Source organism: Anopheles gambiae, chromosome 3 (assembly GCF_943734735.2).
Source record: "Anopheles gambiae chromosome 3, idAnoGambNW_F1_1, whole genome shotgun sequence".
NCBI lineage: Eukaryota > Metazoa > Arthropoda > Insecta > Diptera > Culicidae > Anopheles > Anopheles gambiae.
In genome coordinates this window covers 93,757,209-93,778,735 of record NC_064602.1, presented here as the reverse complement: position 1 = coordinate 93,778,735, position 21,527 = coordinate 93,757,209, and the positions used below count along the sequence as shown (strand labels likewise).

The 21,527-nt window shown below is 46.4% G+C and overlaps 1 protein-coding gene across 5 annotated transcripts in view; it reads right to left on the bottom strand.

The window, feature by feature from the left end:
• The window catches only part of LOC3291478 (uncharacterized), a 58,513-nt gene extending 37,846 nt beyond the window's left edge, over positions 1-20,667 (bottom strand). Inside the window, exons 1-3 of one of the 5 annotated variants that reach the window (XM_061654569.1) lie at positions 20,489-20,667; positions 18,968-19,589; positions 14,508-15,354 (exon numbers count right to left, since the gene is read on the bottom strand). In XM_061654569.1, coding sequence (XP_061510553.1) covers positions 14,508-14,532 — 25 coding nt within the window. In that variant the 5' untranslated portion in view covers positions 14,533-15,354; positions 18,968-19,589; positions 20,489-20,667. The remainder of the gene's footprint in view (positions 1-14,507; positions 15,355-18,967; positions 19,590-20,488) is intronic. The other 4 variants (XM_061654571.1, XM_061654570.1, XM_061654572.1 and 1 more) reach the window with 4 other exon arrangements.
• Between the last annotated feature and the right edge of the window lie 860 nt (positions 20,668-21,527).

Here is a 21,527-nt window from a genome sequence, read left to right as displayed (position 1 = left end):
AAGATAGATCATTTATATAGATGAGGAAGAGTAGCGGTCCCAAATTACTCCCTTGAGGCACACCGGAGGAGCTGGTGAAAGAGTGAGAACGATGAGATCCTATACTTATGTAGTACGAACGACCAGTTAAATATGAACGCAGCCAGGTGATGTGCCAGTCGAGGAAACCGAGTTTTTTTAGCTTCGAAAGTAGAATATCATGAGAAATACTATCGAACGCAGCCCTGAAGTCGATATATACTGCATCAACTTGAGTACCACGATCCATGTTGTCGAAGCAGTAGCCAACAAATTCAGCAAGATTTGTGGTGGAAGATCTCCTTGGGAGAAATCCATGCTGACTAGGGCTCAAATAGTTTTGAACTGCTGTGAGTAGCGGATTGTATAGAATGAGCTCAAACACCTTTGCACAAGCGCATAGGGATACAATGCCACGATAATTACTAGCATGAAGTCGACTGCCTTTTTTATGGATAGGAATCATTCGCGCGTGTTTCCAGGACTCAGGATACGTGCCACGCATAAGGGAATCATTAAATATTTTGGCAAGAATGGGTGCGAGTGATTGACGGCAGTGCTTCAATATGTATGCGGGAATATTGTCAGGTCCAGATGATGTAGATGGTTTTATATCGTTGAGTGTGCGCGCAATTAATGCTTCGTCAATTGTGGGTATAATAAAATCGATAGCATCCGATGGAGTATTGCGGGTGGCCTCTGCTAGTGTGTTAGGATTGTGAACAGGAAGGGTGAATGCATCAGCGAAACGATTGGCGAGAGTGTTGCAAATATCGGATGTATCGATACTAGTTTGGCCATTGTAGCTCATTGACGGAGGGATACTTCTTATATTGCGCCGTTTGTTCCAGAAGCTCCAGAACCGTGTCGGCTTAGAAAATAGCTGCCTTTCAGTACGGCGAATGAAGGAGCGGTAGAGCACACGATTATGTCGACGATAATTGTTCAGTGCATCGAAAAAAATTCTCCTATGCAGCGATGATCTCGTTCTACTGTAATCCGCGTAGGCTTTTGATTTTATTTTTTTCAACCGTCTTAAAGATGCATTAGACCAATCGGGGCCAGGCTTTCGTTGAGCAACAGGAACGCATGAATTAATCGCTGAGCGCATAAAAACGCTAAAGCAATCGGTGGCTTCGTCGATAGTGGAAAAGTTGGAGCAGTCAAAATTACGGTCAAACGACACAATAAGGGCATTCATACGTTCCACATTCGTTTTGAAGAAATTTCTATTGACTATACTGCGAGTGTGACTGTTGGTGGTGTGGGATAGTTGTACGGGATAATAAATCATCATATCCAATGAAGGATGATGAAAGTCCTCACTGAGAAGTGGAATACTACAGTGTGTTACGTATGGGAGGAAGTTCTCTAGAGCCGAAGTACCATTCACAGAGTGCAGAGGTGTGATTGAGTCGCACAAAATATTGGTTGCGGCAAGGTTTGCGAAGACCAGATCCAATTGACGCCCAGATTGATTTGCAATACCACTCAACTGAAATAATCCGGTACTATGCAACCCATCAACGAAATCGGTATTAGCCACGGAATTGCATAAAGGTGCATAATGCATGACAGAATAACATGGAGAGCAATCGGTGGCTTCTGATGTATTAGTCAGCTCCCATCTGATATCAGGTTTATTGAAATCTCCGAAGACGTATAATAAATCGCTCTCTTTAATGCGGCTTGAAATTTCACGTACACTATCATGTAAAGCGTTCATCACTGCGGGGTCATTCGTATGACTAGGCGGAATGTAAACAACGCCGATGTAAACAGAGACACCTGGCAGCAATGTTTTGATCCAAAGTTGTTCCAGTATGGTATTAGGCGATGCGATTTCACATGTCGGTATTGAAGAGGAACTTGCAATTAAAACACCCCCACCGCGTGAGAGGGCACTGTTGGAAAGATTCCTATCGCACCTGTAGATATGATAATGATCGTCAGTGAGGAGCGAAGAAGGTATGGACTGAGTAAGCCAAGTCTCGGTAAGAATGATAAAATCATATTCTGATTCTGATAGCGCCAGGCGAAGATTTGTAGTTTTCGTTCGTAGACCACGTACATTTTGGTAGTAGATAGAGAGACTGGGATGAGCTGAACGAGGTGCATCGCCGGATGCGGTGCAAGATTGCTATTCATCCGACGGGCCAGCGTCAGCAGATTCATCAGTCCGTTTAGCGTTTCGCTTCGGTCGTTTTTTAGGAGCGGCTAAGCATTCGGGAGGTGACCTAGTAGGTGTGGTGGTAACAAGCATTCGCTCATTAAGGTCAAGATGTGGTTCGTTTGTAAACAAAGCTGCGTCTGTAGTGGTCATGGCAGGTGAGGAAATCGTAACGGGCTGTGCGAGCGTATCTGTTGTAGTAGTTGGCATCGCGGCACTCCCTCCAGAATGTGAGAGAGGATTATGATAAGTGTCGGTAGCGGGAGTAACGTTTTGATCGAGCATCGAATTTGTTTCAGTTGTTGCACAGGTATTAGTGTTATAATTATTGGTCCGATAGTCACGGAACTCTCGGTAGGTAAGAGCAGAGGGCCATGTGTTAGGTGAGAGAGCCTTGTTGCGTAAAGTGGCTGGTATGCCCACCTTAAATGAGATAAATGAGAGTGTACTAGTGTCGGCACCAAGCTTCGTCAAACGGTGTACAAACACATCCCGCTTATCGAGTGCTAGCCGTACTTGTACCATGAGAGAAATCTGCTCAGTGGTAACCGATGGGGAGAAACGCGTAAAGAATAGCCACATTCGCGTATCGGTGTGTGGGATGGTGTCTAGTGTGTCAGAATCGAGCGGCGATCCCGATCCTCTGAGTAGTGGTGTTTGCGGGTTGTAAACTGGTGGCATATTGGTGAAGGATGACGGTTCGTTCGCACTCACACTAAGAGAAGCGGCTAATGATGGATACTGTTGTAGTGTGGGTGTAATAGTACCGGGGATATTTTTGACCACTGAATTAAACAATTTAGGCGCTGAATTGTGATGAATGGGCCGTTGAGACGGTAAATCGGTGGCGGCATGCGTCGATCGCAAGCAGGAACGGATCTCCGCCTTTAAAACTTCCAGAAGCTCTAACTTAATAGCTGTGGTATGCTGTGACAGCTCGCTACGGAGGCCCGCTTTAAGGTCGGCTATGCTGGACAGTAGGTCGACAGAAGTGTGAGTGTACGGGGTGGATGACCTCAACACGGCCGTACGCGGATCCTTGTGAAACTTTACACAGGCTTTACAGGCCCAAAAAAGTTGTGCACAGGACTCTATAGTAGCGGAAAGTTCCTCAGAAAGTCCGCTGCATGAGAAGTGAAACTCAGAGTTGCACCAACCCTGGCATTTCACAATGCGATCAGCAGCTACGATGTCGTTAGCGCAGGCGGAACAAATACCAGCCATTGCTTTGTGGATGAGCGATTGATTGTGATGTTGAAGCGACGTAATGATTGTGGGCCGGAAAACGTTTCCAGGTGATTGACGGTGAATAATCCAGTTGTTAAACAAAACCAGGCAATGAAGTCACCTACACCAGCAACAAGTTCAGCAAAGATACAGGTTTTCTCGGAATAATATTGAAAATAGTCGGAGCGCAGAGAATCTTCGACCAGTCACAGTGACGTTTGGAATGAGAGATGTATGCACAACAATAAACCTGCTCGATAACGTACACACATCGAGAAAGGGAATCCATTTTCTCACTCTCGAATTGGATTCGAATTGGACACCAAAATTGAGACCTCACGCGGGAAAACAAATTATCCAATTAAGCAGATAAATCACCGTTTACTGTTAGATTATCGTTACAATTACCTTTGGGGCACCCCGTGCACGTGCAAAAGCCCGTGCAATAATAAGCAAAATACGGTCCGTTTACGCCAAACAAGCTTCCAAATGTAGCTCCGTCGGTGCACTTTGGGTGCATTCACACCATAATTAGATGCTATCAACGCCGGAGCCATCAACACCCAACGGCAGGCAGCGCTACCCAAAATGCGACGTGCCGGTGAGGTGAGCCATGCATGAAGCACGGGCATATCGTTCGCATAATATTGCCCCCGCTCAGGGCACAGCAAGCTAATTGCTCCACATCCGTCACATGCGAGAGCAGCAGCACCTTTCTCATTTTGGGAGGCTTCAATGTTGTGCAATAAAGCGCCAGCCCCACACACACACGAACGATGTTAGATCATAGGCGTCGTGTGTCTCCGGATCTGATAATGGCAACCGTTTTGGTGGTGGTAAACGGAGAGGGGAACAGAGAAACCCCATCAATATCGAATCGGAAAATGTAACACGCTTGTCAAATGGGTTTTCCAAAATGGTTCAGCAGCATCCACACGGACACACACACATTAATTAAGCGGAGCGTTTTTACCACTCTTCCCACCCCGAAACGAATTCAATTACGTCGCTATATTAATTAAGCAATTAACACTTTTAACCATCCCGCACGATACAAGCCCTACATTTGGTGCATGTGCATCACCTCCCCCGGAACGCACCTGGCCGCATCTGCGCAACGGAAGATTTGAGATTGCTTAAAAAAAAAGACGCTTCGCAAACGCGTCAATGCACGCAAGATACTAAACCGTAAATGGCAATGCAACCGATACGGTTTGCATCTTTGCAGCACCCGATGCACCGCGGGACGGACAGTGAGAAGAAGCATAGCATAACAACAAACAAAGCATAAACTAACATCATGCTTGAGCGTGCAGCAAGCAAACGCAGCAGACAAGCTGAAGCAGGGGCTGCAATCATCTTCTGCGCTGCATCCCAAAAGGAGATGCATTTTATTTTTCAACGCAGCGCGACGCATTATGCGCAGACCGTGCGTGCTGCGCGTACGTACATCTTCCAGCAGCATACATTGCGAGTTGTTTTACGTTTCAAATGCTGATGTTTTTCTCCCCCCTCTCTTCAAAAGACAACGTCATCAACGGCGGGCTGTTTAACAGTTCGATTTGTGCCTGCACAAACGCATTTGCTGTGTATTCCCTCCTTTTCCACCGCCCGCTGGCTCTTGCTGCCTCACCACCAACCGATGCTGCAGTGGAGGGAATGCAGGCAGTTTGTTCTAATCTGCAGCTTTCCATCGCGCCGCAGCGGGGTCTTCAAGAAGCATAATTACTAACAGTTGCATTTTTTGTGTTTCCCAAGCCCCCCAGCGGGTGATTTAAAAAAGCGGGACAGCGTTGTTCTGCGCCGCTAGAGTGCAGATGCGCGCGAGATTACAATCAAACGTCACCAATATGCGTTTGCGTACGGGTGCGCATTGTGTTGCACAGTGGCCCACAGTCCCACACGGGCTAATCAACCGCGGCAGTGCGATGTGTGCGCCTGTCCACTTGACGATGAAGACATTCAGCAATTGCCTAGTTGATTGTTTGCATATATTGCAAGCGCGCGCGCGCGCTCCCAACGGAGAGAGGGGAGGTCGATGCACCCGATGCAATTGATGGTACCGAGCGACTAGCGTCTTGTAAATTGCATTTATTTCATCACCGAGCGACCGTTCATGATAATTGATGTTAGTTGGAAGCGGCAAGCTAAAGCATGCAGACATGCGGAAGGAGATATGCGTTCTTAATGGATTTATTATAACCTATAAGATGGCTGTTAGACCCGTTCTGATAATGAAGGGAGTGTTTAGGCATGTCTTAACACCAATGAAATGATGTATTTGCGATTCAATATGACTCAAATCTAACGCACCACCTAAGCAACGAGCCAATAGTGTCATGATATAACCCGCGGCATACAACGCCTGAGATCGTGAGTTCAAATCCGTTCAGCATCAAACTCGCAAACAACAAATTCTCACATCCAGCATCGAAGAAAAGTGTTTTATAACGTTCTCAAACATAATTTCCTTGGAACAATCATTTGATTAATAACGGTATGAATGGGTAAAAGAATGCTTCATTTGAATCACACTCCCCACATGCTGTGCACATATCTGATACAAACGATCTCGGGGTAATGTTATTTTAATAGCACAGCATAAACGAAACATTCTCAAACATAATGTTTTTTTACCCTATTCTACCCTTTTGATGTAAAATCTCTTTCTGGAGATCTGCCAGTCGACATCTAATTTGTGCCAAACAGTGGACTGCCACAGTGCACTGTCATTTCCGGTGCCGTGGACATAGAGAGAAAGAGCGGCCTCACCATGCACCGTAGTGTTGAAATTTTGTCATTTTCCCATAAAGCATGACTTTCACCCTACTCCCAGCCACACAAAAAGCCAATGCAACAACCAAACTGTACGGCAAAACGGTGGTTCCGCTTCCACCTTGTTTTTATCCCAAAACCCGCTCCCCACCATTTTTGGTGCATTCTCGTTTGTTATGCAAACAATGACGAGACAAGACCCCCGGGCGCCGATCGCGCGGAAACACCCGTGGGTTCCATAAAACACAAGGGGGAAGCAGAAAGTGAACATACACAAAAAACAACAACAACAACAATAACGAGCCCACAGACCGAGAGAAGCAACACACAAAACGCCTCATTTACCGTCCCTGATGGGATTCGAACTGATGCTGCACGGAATTTAGATCAATTAATCATGCGCCCTGTCACACGCTTCTAATAGTCCCATGCCGAGCCCGTGCCTTTTTAGTTGAGTTTAAACTGCATGGCAAACAGTTCCCTACTGGCCTTTAAGCTATTTAACGGCAGGATAATGAGGATCTGGTTGCCTGTTTGCAGAAGAGATCTGTCGAATGGAACTGGCACGACCGGTCGGGATCAATATTCCTTCTGGCCATTCGATTGTTTGTTTGAACAGATTGTATTCAGTATTTTTAATTGAGGGTATTGAAGTTGTTATTCGCCAAAAAAAAAAACAACCTAGCGAACGGGAAATTCCCTCGAGCTGTTGTAACTATACTGCTTGCGTCCTGTGGTGGATTTAGCCGCTTCGCTATTAGTTTGCTGATTCACACCGGTTCACAAAGCGAACAAATAAACACAACGAATCTTCCCCACCGATCACCAGGAACTCCAAAAACGCATCACGGAAAACAGAGCGCTTCTGGTGGAGTGCGTATGTGCGTGAACAAGACAATAAAACCCCACACAGCCGAGGGCCGAGTGCATAGAAGCGTAACATTTTAAGTGGAGTTTTGCGTACCGTTTTCCCCGTTCGTAAGCGCACGGACAGGGGCCTGGGGCGTGCAAGCGAAGGTATTCCAGGGGCTCTAGCTTCCTGTGCAGTACCACCGACGCATGTACCACCATAAACGCACATTTAGCATCCGGATGCAGTGGAGAAATTTGACTGCAATATCTGGCCCCAGTCCCAGCCCAGGGACTACTTCCCCGTCCTGGGTCTGAGTCGATGAACACAATGGATCAAGCTAGATTTTTTAGAGAATATAATAAACACAAACCCATTAACTCCGCTCGCTAGTTGGAGAGGTGTTTTCCAACAAAAGCCCACTCAACAAAGGGAATAAGGGAGCTCTCAACCGTAGCGTGAACACCTCTCCCTGCACACATCCCAGAACGAGATCCACCCATCAGGCGCAATAAAACTGTCGGATTTTCGGGCTTGGAGGCATTAAAATTCCGGTACCGCACACCGCTGTGGAGTCTCTCCCGAATGAGTCAGCTCTGCCGGGATCGGTACACCGTGAAGCAATCGGGGAGATATAGGCGCCCCTGCTCGTCTTCTAACTATGGCCTCTCGCCAGTCACAGTGAGCGAGTTTGCGCGGGCGTGGACCGACATTGAGTTTCGGGCAGGTTGCACACATCTCGAAGGCTGCGCGCTAATGCGGGAATGCTTCCTCTACCAGCCGCTGGGAAAGCGCTTCTATCCATCCATCCATCAAGGCGCTATCTCATGCGCAACGTACTGCCACGCGATGCCTCGGAGCTGCTAAGAGGCACTTCTAGGCTGCTATCGATTGGCGACTCTTCCCTGTTTCTGCCAACGAAGAAACAGAACGAAACGAGACGAAGATGCACACTCATCCAGAGATATGATCAATAATTTCTTCTTTTTTGTATGTTATGCCTATTTTAGCGTTGTTGAGTAAAAAATCTACTTCGTCAGGAATTATCATGCTTTATTAGAGCTTCTCCAGGGTGAGGCACACCCCTCTTTGACTTACTGACATCGAAAGAAGATCCCAAACTAGGTGGCAAACCCAAAAAGAGGGTTTCAAAATGCGGCCACCGAGCAAACACCTAGAGTTCTTCGTTCATCGTAGCTCCAAAACCACCAAACCCATCAGTAAACCTGCCACGACCGACCACGTGCGACAACGCAGCAGTCGTACGGCAGCGATGGCACCGAGACAGATGGCACAGAGAAAGACGACGCCGCGCACATTATGGCAGATTATGCCTTCCTGTCTTTTTTAATTTGCTTCCGCCAGATCGCGATCGCGCCCAAAGACTGAACTGACAGACACCAGTCTACCAGTCGCCGGCCCGGGTCGTGTGCTCATTTGCAAACACGCGCAAGAAGAGGAGGACCTAGGGGGCAGAATGGTCATATTAATTTCTCGTACGAAATTATCCCTTCCTCTTCCCAAGACGACACGAACGACGCCAGTTTGGGGGTTCTTCCTCTACTCCGTGCCACATATGCACCGGGCCTCGTGACCAGAGCTGCCGGCCTGTAATCAGTTCGATGAAGAAGGAACAAACGGTCCCGATCTCGTGGGCTCCGTCCGTGTGGTGAGTTATTTAACTTCCCCTGCGTACGTCCACGTTGTCATCAGACTATGCTCCACATTTAACAACGGTAGCTATCTCTTGGTCGGTTTGCAGTTCGCTGACTTCTGAAGTGGCTGGCGATTGCTGCGCGTAAGGCGATCGCCCTACACCTTTGGGGAAGTTTCGTCCCTACCGAAGAGAGTGGTTGGTTTTCTGTTTGGGTCGTCCCCGAATGATTGACAGTAATAACTGCGGGTTATTGTTTTCTTTTCGCTCTACCACTCACCATCTCGTGCCCGTACGCCTCAAAAACAATAACGTCCAACACGCAAAATGACGTGAAAATAAGCACACTGCGATCGCGTAGATCGTGATGAGCGGAATTTCTTGCGGAGAATAGCGCACACACGGGGGAATTTCGCTCGAGGATAGAAAGAACTTTCTACCAACCGAGTCGTGTCGTATTCTGCGTGGAAAGGAAGCCAGATGTCCCAGATGGCACGGCGGAGAAAGGAGGTTCTTTCTTCAGTGTTGTTTTCAGCTTGCCGGTACTTGCCGTCACCAATTGCTCCCATCTGGTATTGGGATATGCAACAAAAACTGTTATTTTTGGATCAATTTGAACAATACCGGTGCGACCCTTCGACCTCTTCGATAAACATGTAGCGCCGATGCCACAAAGCGACTCGTTTGTACACTAAATTGTTTGCTTGTATACATCCACACTTGAATTAATGTCCATTTTACTGTCTTCAAACTCCAAACATGGAATAGAGATAGAAGAAGACAATCCACAATAGCAACAAAGCGAGCGATAGTTCTTACCTTTCTCTGTTACCCTTTCTTCACCGTCGTCTCTCGGCTAGAACCCCGTACACATTCCATCCTCCTTTCAATGAGACTTAAAGGCAAGCCCGTGTGTGTCCACTTTGCAGTCAAGCTAATCGATCAATTCTTGATGACTTTTCCGGTTTCATCCATTCCCTGTCCCGATCTCCCCTGTCCTTCATTGAACGTCTTCTATTTGCCTTTCCTGTTTAATTTCACATTTTATATTTGCTGTTGTTGCTTTTCCCCCTCCCCGGATGGCTTTTTCCTGCGATTCTGAAAGCCATTCGATGGCTCCCCTTTTCGGGGCGCTCGTGCTTGATGCGGGGTGTGGCGGATGTTCCAATGCTTCTTCCATACCGCGAGCCGAACGTCAGCGCAAAAGCAAAAGCCTCGCATAAAAGCCCGCAACAGGGGGCTCCCTGTTCTGGTCGTCGTGGCCGGACGATGACAGCAAACGCTTCGTACGTGACCGCGGCTCTAGAACGGATGTTTCGGTGCCTTCACGCTTGACGGATCGTCGCGGTGACTTGAGGTGCGTGACGGAATTTTTGTTGGATTGTGTTGGATAAGCAACCCTCCAGTGTGTGTGTGTGTGTGTGGATTTTGTTCCAGGAGTTGCAGGCAGCGTACACATTTGCCGGAATTATTCGCAAAAGATTTCCGTGTTGTGTACGCTTACTACGCGGTCAATTTGCTGGTGCACGCCCTCATACCGACGTCAGATAGGGTGATCAGCGATGCAGAAACTCATAAAATGCAGCACCGCTCAACCCCATAAAACAATCTCGATGCGATATTACGGTAATGCAGCAGTTCTGCAGCACTTCAGCACGTCGATAATAGTATCAATAAACGTACACATTGGGCTCTCTTCCACCAACTCCGCACAGCGTTCCGATCCCCTCCACAACGCCGCCGACAACGGTAGTCCACACGGTTATCGACATCCCATCAATCCGTGCCTTACCGGTGGAGCGATGGAATGAAATGTCCAAACGAAGGGAATTAAAATTCATTACCCACTTGATTTATAAAAGCCTTGTAATACGATAGGCTCACTCAGCTTTACGACCGACCGACCAACGATCAAGCTTCGGTGGCTGCATGGTCCGCTGCACCGAACAGCCCCCCGAGTACATATCATTAAAAACACGTTTCTTTCCATCGATTTCTTAATCCATCGGCCACGGGGATGCATCCGATTTAGTTGAATCCGAAACATTCTCGGGCTCGTTCTGAGACACCTGCCCGTTGTTGGAAGCATTTTTGGTCTACGGTCAAAATGTAAATATCCATCCAGTGGCGGATGAATAATGCAGCCACACATAGCTTGCTGCACAATGGGGAGGCAAACGAAATTCCAGCGCTGAGCCCTACGCCACTGGGGACGACGTCCGTCAGATCAGCTCAGGACGTACAGCAACATTCCATTCCGAGGCAGTTTAGGAACGCAATGCAAACACATCCAAATATTGAAAATAGTTGAGCAGCGGTTTGAACCGTTGCGATCGTTTGTCCCGCGAACAAACGTCCAAAGACGAAAAGGAAAGTGAACCCAGCAGAACGTTAGGTGGTCTCGCTGCATGTTCCCGCCGCAGCATGATTCACCTGTTCTGAAACGATCGTCAGTCAGTTGTGAGATGGAGTTGTGTTGAAACTGCTAAAAGTACACCATCACAACGCAACGGAGAGTCGTCGTGATGCACGCGTGCTCGTTGCTCGTTCATTCCCCATCCCAAGCAGAGCTGCGGAGGCACGCAGAAAGCAAACCTAAACCCTAAAATGGTAAATCTAAATTCTAGACCCCGGGGCGGAAAATTATACTTGCTAATTATAATGCTAAACTCGAGTGAAGAAATGATGCCATCACCATGCACGACTGAACCGCGGAAGGGAAGCGCGCGTGTACAGGAGGCGGAGGGAAGAATTTTCCGCTCGGCACTCGGCGTCGTGGATCAGTGCGTTTTCAGACCATAAAAAGACCTGCCGATCAAGACCTGCTCCGGGGTACACAGATTGGTTGGCGAGGGAGGCCCCTATATCCCTCTCTTCTTTGTGCTGCGGCACCTCTCATGTATGCCGGGGTTTTGTTTCAAGACCTCCCAAATCTTGACCTATCTTTCCACGCTACAGTTCGAGTTCTGAAGACTCCAAGACAGGAACCTTCAATGCCTTAGAGTCTCATATAGAATTAACAACAGCGCTCGCAGATCAATCATGGATTCGACATTGGAAGACACCTTGCGCACAAGCAAACTCCTAAACCCCAAAATAGGTGTCTATTGTTTCATAATTTAACTGCCCTTCAGATAGCTGTCTTCCCCTCCATGTGTAAACAAATAAACAAACAAACGGCTTAACAATCAACGGTAATCAACCGGCGGGCAATAAAAACCTCTTTCCAGGGTTACCGTTCAAGTCATTTCGTCGTCACGAAGAGGAACGGAACGAAGCAGATTTTGGACAGGTAAAGGGAGACCCTCCGAATGATCATCGTCTTACGGCAGCGCACGATTTAAATGATGGAAAATGCGCAACGCAGCTGGAAGCGCACTGAGATTACAATAATGATGCAACGTCGGGGCCCGTTAATTAGGGCTTCATTCCACGTCATCCACGGCATGCCTTCGGTGAGTTGTAACACTTCACAGCAAACATACACTCAAACACTGCGTGTCTTGCATCCTTTCCGCGAGTGGTATGTCGTCGTCGACCGTCCGTCAACAAGCTGATAATGTGTCAAATGCGTATGGTTATGTCTCACTTGGAGCGACGGCATTGTGACGGCGACACCTCACACCACGTAGGGCAGGACATTCCCACTAATTAGCTACCATTTAAATGCGTTTGGTAACTGGCAGGCGTGATACTCTGCATTTCGATTGCGGCGATTTGGAGAAAATCGCGTAAATAGCAGTTCGTTTGGTTTGTGCCTTGACGTGACCATTTAAGGCATGTTTTCGATACAGCTACTAAACTAGATCACTTGACTTTGAGACATGTCATAGGAGCCATTGTCCTTGTATGATGCAAGTGATCAGGTGACCAATTCCAAAGAAATCTTCAAAACTTACTTGAATGGACATTTCCACACTCGACGGCTTCTATTTCAGGTTCTCGCGTAGCGGCAGCACAAAAACAAACTAAGACTAAATTACAGCTTCAAAATCTAGACCCTAAGAGGATGACATTTATGACACCTTTAAAAACACTCGAAATAGCTCAAATTTTCTGAAAGATATCGACACCACATTGGCCAATGTCTCGAGACTATGCCACAGGGCTTGTGATGGAATGCTTTCTAGAATGCGTCCCTCTTTAAGGGAATCGCTCCAAACATCCAAACAACCGCAAGACCTTTGGGAAGAATGTCGTTGAGCAACGAGGGGCTTCAAATGCTACAACCACATCTTCTGCCAATTGCCCATCAACGACGGGGCTGCTCCCCTTCCCCCTCATTAAAAGGTGCCCCAAGACTAGGTCACCCGAACTTTGGTGGGAAACAAGCTCCATTCGTTTCTAGCGCCCGGCAACTACCTCCTCCACGCGTAGCCAGAGGTCACAGAGGAAGACCTAAAACACACCTCGTCAATGGGAAACCATCAGCGCACAACGATGTGCCAAAGTGTGAAGTCGATCACGGGTGGATCCGCAACAAGCCCTCCCCCCTCCCTTTCCAACAATCGGACGGAAATAGTCGACGGATGGACGGCAAAGGTCATTACGTGTCGGAGGCTCGGAAGCGGGGACCGCACATCTTGAATGCCGCCACATGGGAATGGATCGAGAGGATGGAGCCTGCAACCCTTGATGTGTCAATCGGTCAGCCTGCTGATTGGACCCGTCGAATCGATTGGGCCTGGGCGGCCATTGACTTCAGAGCTTCAGTGTGTGGTCCGGTCCACAAGCTCTGCGCGATCGTGTCTGCAGATAATCGTATGAAGACGGAGCCTTTATACGCCGGTGCGATGATAAATTGATTTCAACGCCGTAAGGCTTTCTTTTCCTTCAGCACAATGACGGCACAGTCAACAACAACGAAAAGCGATCGTCCTTCCATAATTTATAATGTGTGAAAATCAACAAATCGTGACCACCGCTTCTTGACGTGCGTTTTCCTTTGGTCGCTGCCAAAATTAATCAAATTATGCAATTCAATGGGCAGTCTATCACGCAACAGTCTACCATCACCTTCAAAAGAGATATTTTTCGGTTAATCATAAATTTGGACGCCAGATCACCAGTTCTGTCATTATAACGGTGGAATACAGCCAGACGGTTTGGGACGTTTTGGTAGTCGAGCTAAACATTTAAACATCTCGCGAGCGAGATGAATTCCACACCATCGGTTATGAATCGCGTCGGCTTCAAGATGTGCCGTGATTTATGATACTCATAAAATCTCCGTATAGAAACCACAAGACACGACAACCATTTTAAACCATATGCCAAAGACTATGATCTCTCTCCTAGTCCTGGTCGAGAACCTAGTCCAAGGAAAATCGGGCGGCAAAAGTGCACCGCACATTGAGGAACACGCTCAATTGACAGAAACGTCGCATCATTCAAACACACTTCGTTCTCATTTTTTACTCATATTCTGTGCACTTCTATTCCCATAGACCACGGCTCCATTATGACATTTCACTGTTTTGTTTGATCCATCGCTTATGGCGGAAGTGAGTGCGGTGCTGTCGGAAAGAAAACCCATTTCGGGCGGCACAAGATTTACACTCCCCGAAGCCGAACCTTTTTAGCCTTTCGCGGCTCAAAGATAGACCATTTACTGTACCCAACAATCAACTCCAGACCCTAGCGTGAATGACAGCACTGTTCGTCTTCTTGTCCAAAGAAAAAACGAACCCATTTAAAGAAAAACCGTTCCCAATCCTTAGAATGATGATAAAAACAAACAAAAAAAAAACACAGCACACACGCATCAACGCCCTAACGCAAATGAAGAGCAAATGCTCCATATTTGTACTTACCTAAATCACTGTCACAGAGCACCATCTTGCGGCTTGTGCTGCTTTTGTTGTGGAAGCTCTTTGGACCTTTTGCTTTCTATTCCGACAAGTTCCGACTTTTCCACACACACACACAGGCAGGTTCAGAGAATTCGCAAAAGATGACACACCACGTCGGCGGCGGTGAGTAATCTAGGGGCACGAATTATGTCTTCAACAAATGCTCGATGTCACACTCTCTACGATGCACCTATTCGCATGCACAGCACACACTTTGCAAAGAACCAGGGCATGCAAGAACTCAAAATGCAAACAAAACCAAAAAGGTAAACACATTCACACACAGAGAGACGCGAAGAGGAAGCTCTTCCTCGTACTCGACAAAACTCCAGAGCGAAGAGCTCGCGTAAGAGTTACCTCCAGGAGCTGGCGGATGATTCACTCCGCGTTCGGTGTGCTCGTCCGTGGGTGCCCTTTGCCGGATTTGCCTCGAAATCAGAGCAACAGCAAACGCTGCAACTGCACTTTTGCAACCATTCAGCCCCCAAAAGTAGTAAGCGGGTGGTGTTTGTTCCGTGGAGCTGTTCTTGCTGTTCTAGGCTGAATGTGACACCCACCGATTTGTAGATGATGAGGCAATCGTTTCGTGTGTAATTCACCGCTCACTGTTCAACTACTGCCTTTGGCAAATGATTCTGGGTGATCTTTCTGGTTGGAGGATCAGAACACGCTACCCAAGACGTTCATGCGCTTTAGCAATCGTACGATGTCGATAGTACGTGACTGGTGCAAGTTTTCGTCGCAATTTGCCCACACTCGGGTGCGCTAGTACTCCATGCATTTTGAGAAGTCCTCGGTGAGGGGAGCTCTGTAAAGAAAGAAAAGAAAATGCCGAATTAAAGATTAGCATCAAGACGTATTGTAACAACCCTCTTTGGGTTGTTGATTTAATGTTTCCATTGATGATTCCATTCAAACGAGCTAACTTCTTACCACAATTTCCCCCTTTTCTTTTCGGTCCAAAATCGAGCCAATTGACTTACGCTCAAGGATTGAATCGGAATGCCAATGTCACACAAAGCAACAAAGCAAAAAATGTCCCTAAATGCAGCCGACGTCACCAAAAAATTGGATACAAAGCATCAAACACACCCAAAGAGCACACACCCAAGCACACACAAATCTTTGCTGAAAGGGCAGAAAAGGGATCGAGTAAGGCGAGACCTCGGGCGGGGTTTGCCCCGTATCAATGCTGTTTCCTTCTGGTCATGAGCTTTCAACCGAAACGACCCAATAGGAGACAGTTTTTTGTGTGTTAGTCGTTCTTGTTGCAGATATTTGCGCCCATACAGCATTAACCCGAAAGCAAAAGAGAGAGAGAGAGAGAAAAACACAAATGTTTAAAAACCATCGACCACCGAAAATGCCACTCGGCATCCAAAAAAAAACTCCCCGCACCACCACTTGGAAACTGATCGTATCGGTCTCGTTGATGCAGATGGGACCTAAACTAAACAGCCAACCAACACAACAGCAAAAAAACCCAGAGAGGAAAAACAGAACCACTTGAACATGAATTCAACACCCGAACCCCGACAAAAAAAATCTGTATATTAAGCGGTGCCTATGCGTCGGATACGGACGAGAAATGCACTCCGATGAACGATCGCGAGCGGGCGCGCATAGCACAATGTAATCCAATCCATCCCATATGCGCCGCTGCTGCCGCTGCTGCTGCTGCTGTGCGACGCCGAAATGTGGACGAGTTCCGCGCATGCAACCGGGGTGCGAGTGCCGACAAAAAAAAAACCGTTCAATCGAACCTTAAGTGCTCCGATTTATGGATCACTGAACTGAAGCACAGGCACAGGCGCATTGCTGAGGGCTTCGTGTGTTTGCTTTTCGGCAATGTATAAAACCGTGCCAGACAATGCTGAATTTACTCTTTCTATTTCTTTGACTGCGGGTTTAAAGGACCTTTGCTGACACTTTCACAAAAGGAAAGAAGGTTTTCTTCAAACAATCGTTAAGCTGGGAAAAATATACAAGAAAAGACATTTCTTTGTATTTATTTAAATGAATTAAACAATTTCTACTCCGATTGTGGCAGACGCAAGAATGCATTATTGAATTGAACAAACAATGGAAATAAATTATTACAATACTGACACAAAAGCGTAACTTACATTATCATAATAAGAAAATAATGAAACCCCATACACCGAGCAAACGGTAGCGCACAAATCATTTCCAATTATTACCATTGCCATTGGATTTATCAATCGAATTACAAAAGGTGCAGAGAGAACAGTTCCGACAAAAGGGGTAACAGTTGCACTTAGAAAAAAAAACTACGAACATTAGCAGTCCTGCTCCTAAGGGTAATCTTACGGTGGAAACAATAAACACCTCAACACGTTAAACCACCACTTCTCGATCGGACTCGGGTTCGCGGTGCACCGGTGGAAAACAGGACGGCACCGATTAACCGAGTCAATGTACTGTCGAATGCATTTTTCTTCTTCCCCAGTTCCCCGGCCGGTTTTTCTCAAAAAACAGGGGGATTAAGGACATCTTAAAGGATTGAGTAACACCGGGAACGAGGGCTGATTTATAAAGGCAGAAGAAACGGGAACGACAGACAACTCGATCCTTGGAAGATGCGCGAGACTAATTGTAACTTCTTGCTCGCTGGCTCGCTCGCTCGCTGGCTGGTTGGTCCTCTGGGGTGCTAAATAGTTAACTTTCTCCGGTGCAAGGATACTCGCTTGCACGAAGGAAAGGCACGACATGTGCTGAGGTCCTGATTTTTATTAATGAACCACAGATGGTTGCCTCCTTCTGTGGGGATTTCAACGAGCGCTAGGAGATCCCACGAGGGTTTGAAGGGTTCCGTGCATTGGGGGAACGTTATGAATTCCCTCGCGTGTACTTTTATGACCCTTTCTTTTTGCTTGCTTGCCTTCCCTGTCCTACTGGGAAAGGTAAAAACCACACGGCACATCTCTCACCTTTCTAATGCATCTCAAACACGCCGTTCTGGGCGAAGATCGCTCGGAAGATGGATTGAGTTTTCCGACCGATTTTTGTTAGCTGGTTTGTTGTTTTGTTCGCTTCAAAACTTCAAACAACGCGTTTAACGTTTTTTTCTTTTCTCCCTTTCAAGTGCTTTATTAGGCTCGGTTAAATTTGTCAAAGCGCGTCCGTTTATCGTAGAGGTAAGCGGACGGCGTCCTGCATGGCCCACTGTCCCTATGAGCGAACCGTTATGAGCTCTTAAAAAGCCCTTAAAAAGCATAACAAATCGGCTTGCTCCCTTTCCCCCGCGTCTCGCTGCTTGCCAGCGTACGATCGGACTATTATTTGTACATTTTTCAATCAAACACTCACATACAGGTAAAACAACCTTTCTTTCGGGGCCTGAATGATGACTTTTGTCAAATTGGTTCAATACCCGTTTGACCTCTGAGGATGTGGTGAGTGGTGCTGAGGAGAGATTTTTGAAAATTTGGAAAAGGGATTTGAAGATTTTTGATAGGGCCTTGATGGCTAAAATACATGAATTGGGATCGCTCAGTGACCGAAGGACCTAAAGAGTGAGCCTAGGGAAGGTTCACGACCTAAGGGTATTAACGGTTGTTGTGTTAAAGACAAGTGTAATCGAAGTAATGTTAAAATTCAAATCCAAAGGACGTTTAGGACTACATTACTGCAGAGCATATATTCCTCAAAAATTCACTTGTCCGACATAGAATATTTAAAAATATTCACAGATCGAACCCCCTAAAAACTAATTCAAAAAGAGCCAATAATATAAAATTCCAAACAAGCGAAAGGAATTTCCTTATCAGTGTGTGTAACTTCCTGGCCATTTGAATTCCCTCTTTTTTAAAAGGACATTAAAACACAACCGAAAAAAACCCGAACAAACAAGAAGTTGTCCGTTAATGAGGTAGAACCATGATGTTTCTATTTTAACGGAAAAGAACGAAAACCGACCAGGGTGAGATAAAAATCTCAAGTGCCTTATGCAGATGGGGTACAACAAAAAAAAACGATGCAAGAGAGGAAACAAGGAACAAGGACTTTAGCTCACGAGTGGTTCTTCCGTTTGGCCGAGGTTTGGCTGTGCGTGGCGTTTTGGAAAAGCAAAACAGATGATGATCGCTGGCCTTTCGACCCTCCTTCACCACACACCACGCCAGATGTGTCTGTGTGTTTCGGTTTGTTTGCCCATGGGGAAGAAGAACGGTCCACGCTACAACTGAGAGCAACGAGATGTTGGAAAATCCATTCCAAAAATTATTCCATCACATCCGGCAAAGGGAAATCCACCTCTCACCAGATGAGATTTACAACTCCTGGAGAAGTCAACACGCGTCAAATAAGATGCATTTGTGATGTTTTTTCATTATTTTTTTTTTTCTTCCACTCCAACCTCAACTCCGCACAGAGCAGATAACGTTCTGAAGGACGCTTACCTTTTGCCATCGTTGTTGCGTTTCATTGCTAGAGTTGGTGGAGTTTTGTTTCCCTATTCCACTAGACGTTTTCGTCCCTTTCCTTCCCTTCTGCACGATTCGTTACGTTTTTACCTCGCGGCAAAAAGATAAGAACCACAACCTTTCTTCGTCCGAAGTGAGGAGTCGTCGAAGGAGTCTCGCTCAGGAGCAGAGCAGCCACACGATGGAATGATGTTGTTTTTTTTTTTTGCTCTCTTATTAAATCTTAGCAACCCGCGGCAATCAATAGGATACGGTTCTTTTCATACAAAAACACACACACACACACACACCCGGCACTGATATGTTAAATTTTCGATTAGTAAACTGTTGTGCACATCGCGCTTCCGTTATCTCCGCAAGGGCCACGAAAGGTTCAAGTTTAGGCCTTGGCTTTGGCTGGCTGACCGTTTGGTCCACTTTCCCTTCCACGCACAGACCTGCACAAGGCAGTAGCAGTTTTCCTGCGTTGGAATTGGTTTCGATTTTCCGCTGCTTTTTTTAATCTTCCGCACTCTTAATTTTTGCACTTTCTATTTCACTTGCTTGTGTTAACCAATTTCACACACACACACACACTTAATCTACACATCTATCTACACTGAAAAAAACAACATATGAATGCAAAAAAGAAAATAAACTAATTAATGTTTGGGATGGTTTCAAATAAGAATTTTCTACACCAAAAACATATGGTTCCGCTCGTCTCGTTCTCTCTCTCCATCTCTCTCTCTCTGTTCGTAAAGGAAGAGCTCCTTGTTTTTGTCTACGCACTTTTCCACCACTTCCAGCATGGTTTGCTGTGATCGAAAGAATGTATTAAATTTTGAAAAACTTCCCCATTTCAAACAGTTTCCCGATTCCCAAAAAAAAAATTAAACGTAGCAACGGCACAACGGTTAGGCCCTGCTGAACACGTTCCTCGTCTAGCGCGCGTGAAGAATGCGCACATCCATACGCGGAATGGCCATAAATCACGCCGAGTACGAGATCCGGAGGCATTCAATATGCGTTTTCCCTATACCACCCGGCACCCTCCTTCCTCAAGGCACCCCTAACACACCCTCACCCCCAAAAAGGAAGATGTGTGTGCTGTACTGTGCACGCAGCAAAACGGGAATGAAACGACGTTTTTGTATTCAAATGACACGGACACAGACAGAGAGAGAGAGGTTCGAACGGTTTTGATCACGTTCGCGGGTGTGCTGTGCCACCGGGGAGAAACCGATTACCCCGGCATCACCCAGCACATGGTTCTGCGCCGTTTTGTGCAAACAACATTGTTTACTTTTATGCTTCAATCGCGAACGGGTCCTCCCGTGTTCCATTTTTGCGCACGCAAAACCAATAATGCAAACCGCCTGTGCGACAGAACTGGGCAGATAACAGCACTTCGATACGACAATTTGCAAAAGCAAACTAGACAAACAAAAGCCCAGAAAGAACGTGTACAATGTAATTTCCTATCATTTTTTGTGTTGCTTATTGCTCTAAACTCACGTAAAATCACTCTATTTGTTTGAACGCACACGCACACGATACACGAGTTCGAAAACGTGTCGCAATATATTTACGTCGCTGTTCCCAACAATCAACAACACGGTACACGATCGCGCAACGACGCACGCACACCCGTCCCGTTCGACGTTCAACTTTTGTTTGTGGAAAAACGGCCCGAGCGGAGGCAAACAAACCGGCCTCGGGGTCGGAGCGAACCCTGCACGGAATGGCATAAGCGAGCGAGCACACCAACACATTCAAAGCAGCGTTCGCCGTCGGGCAACTGTCAAATTCAAAGGCACCGCGTTGTGACGTTTGGTCGCTGACAGTTTACACTGGTGGACAAAACAAAAGCAGCATGGGGGTGTTTTAAACTTTTTTGTTGAATAACGTAGTTTTGCTTTTAAAATAACATCGACCACAGCGAATTAAATCAATTTTGTTAATCAGTGCAAACAGAACCAGATCCGATTACTCTTACAAGACTGTTAAACGGACGGAAAGATCCCTAAATGTAATGGAGATATTAGACCTTTTGTGATTCTAACCTTTCTAACACAAACTTAGACTATAAGGATGTCTTCAACTTCTTTCGGGGTGTTTTGTGGCAAATTGTCCGCAGATCAGTAACATCGCTTCCGTACCATTTTTTTCATTTATTTTATTTCATTTCCTTTTTTTGCTTATGTTTCCTTGTTTTCCGCTCCATGTTATGGGTGTATGTGTGATCTCGATCTCTTCTATGCCCTTTTCTCTCTCTCCCTTCTCCTTCCCGACTGTGAATGTTCAAATTTCTCTTTAATAACTGTATCGTGTTCTCCCACCAATATGCATTCTGTTTTCTTGTTTCTTGCACTTGTTACTAAAAAATATAAAAAAAGAAGTTGTAACTTTGCTGAATATGTCTTCCCCCATTCTCTGTTACTGTTGCACACATACTGCTCTCGCTGGTTTTCTTCCCTCACAACGGTGCGAATAGATATAATAGGCTGTATAATAATAGTAATAATAAATAGAGGAAGCGAACACATATCCTTCT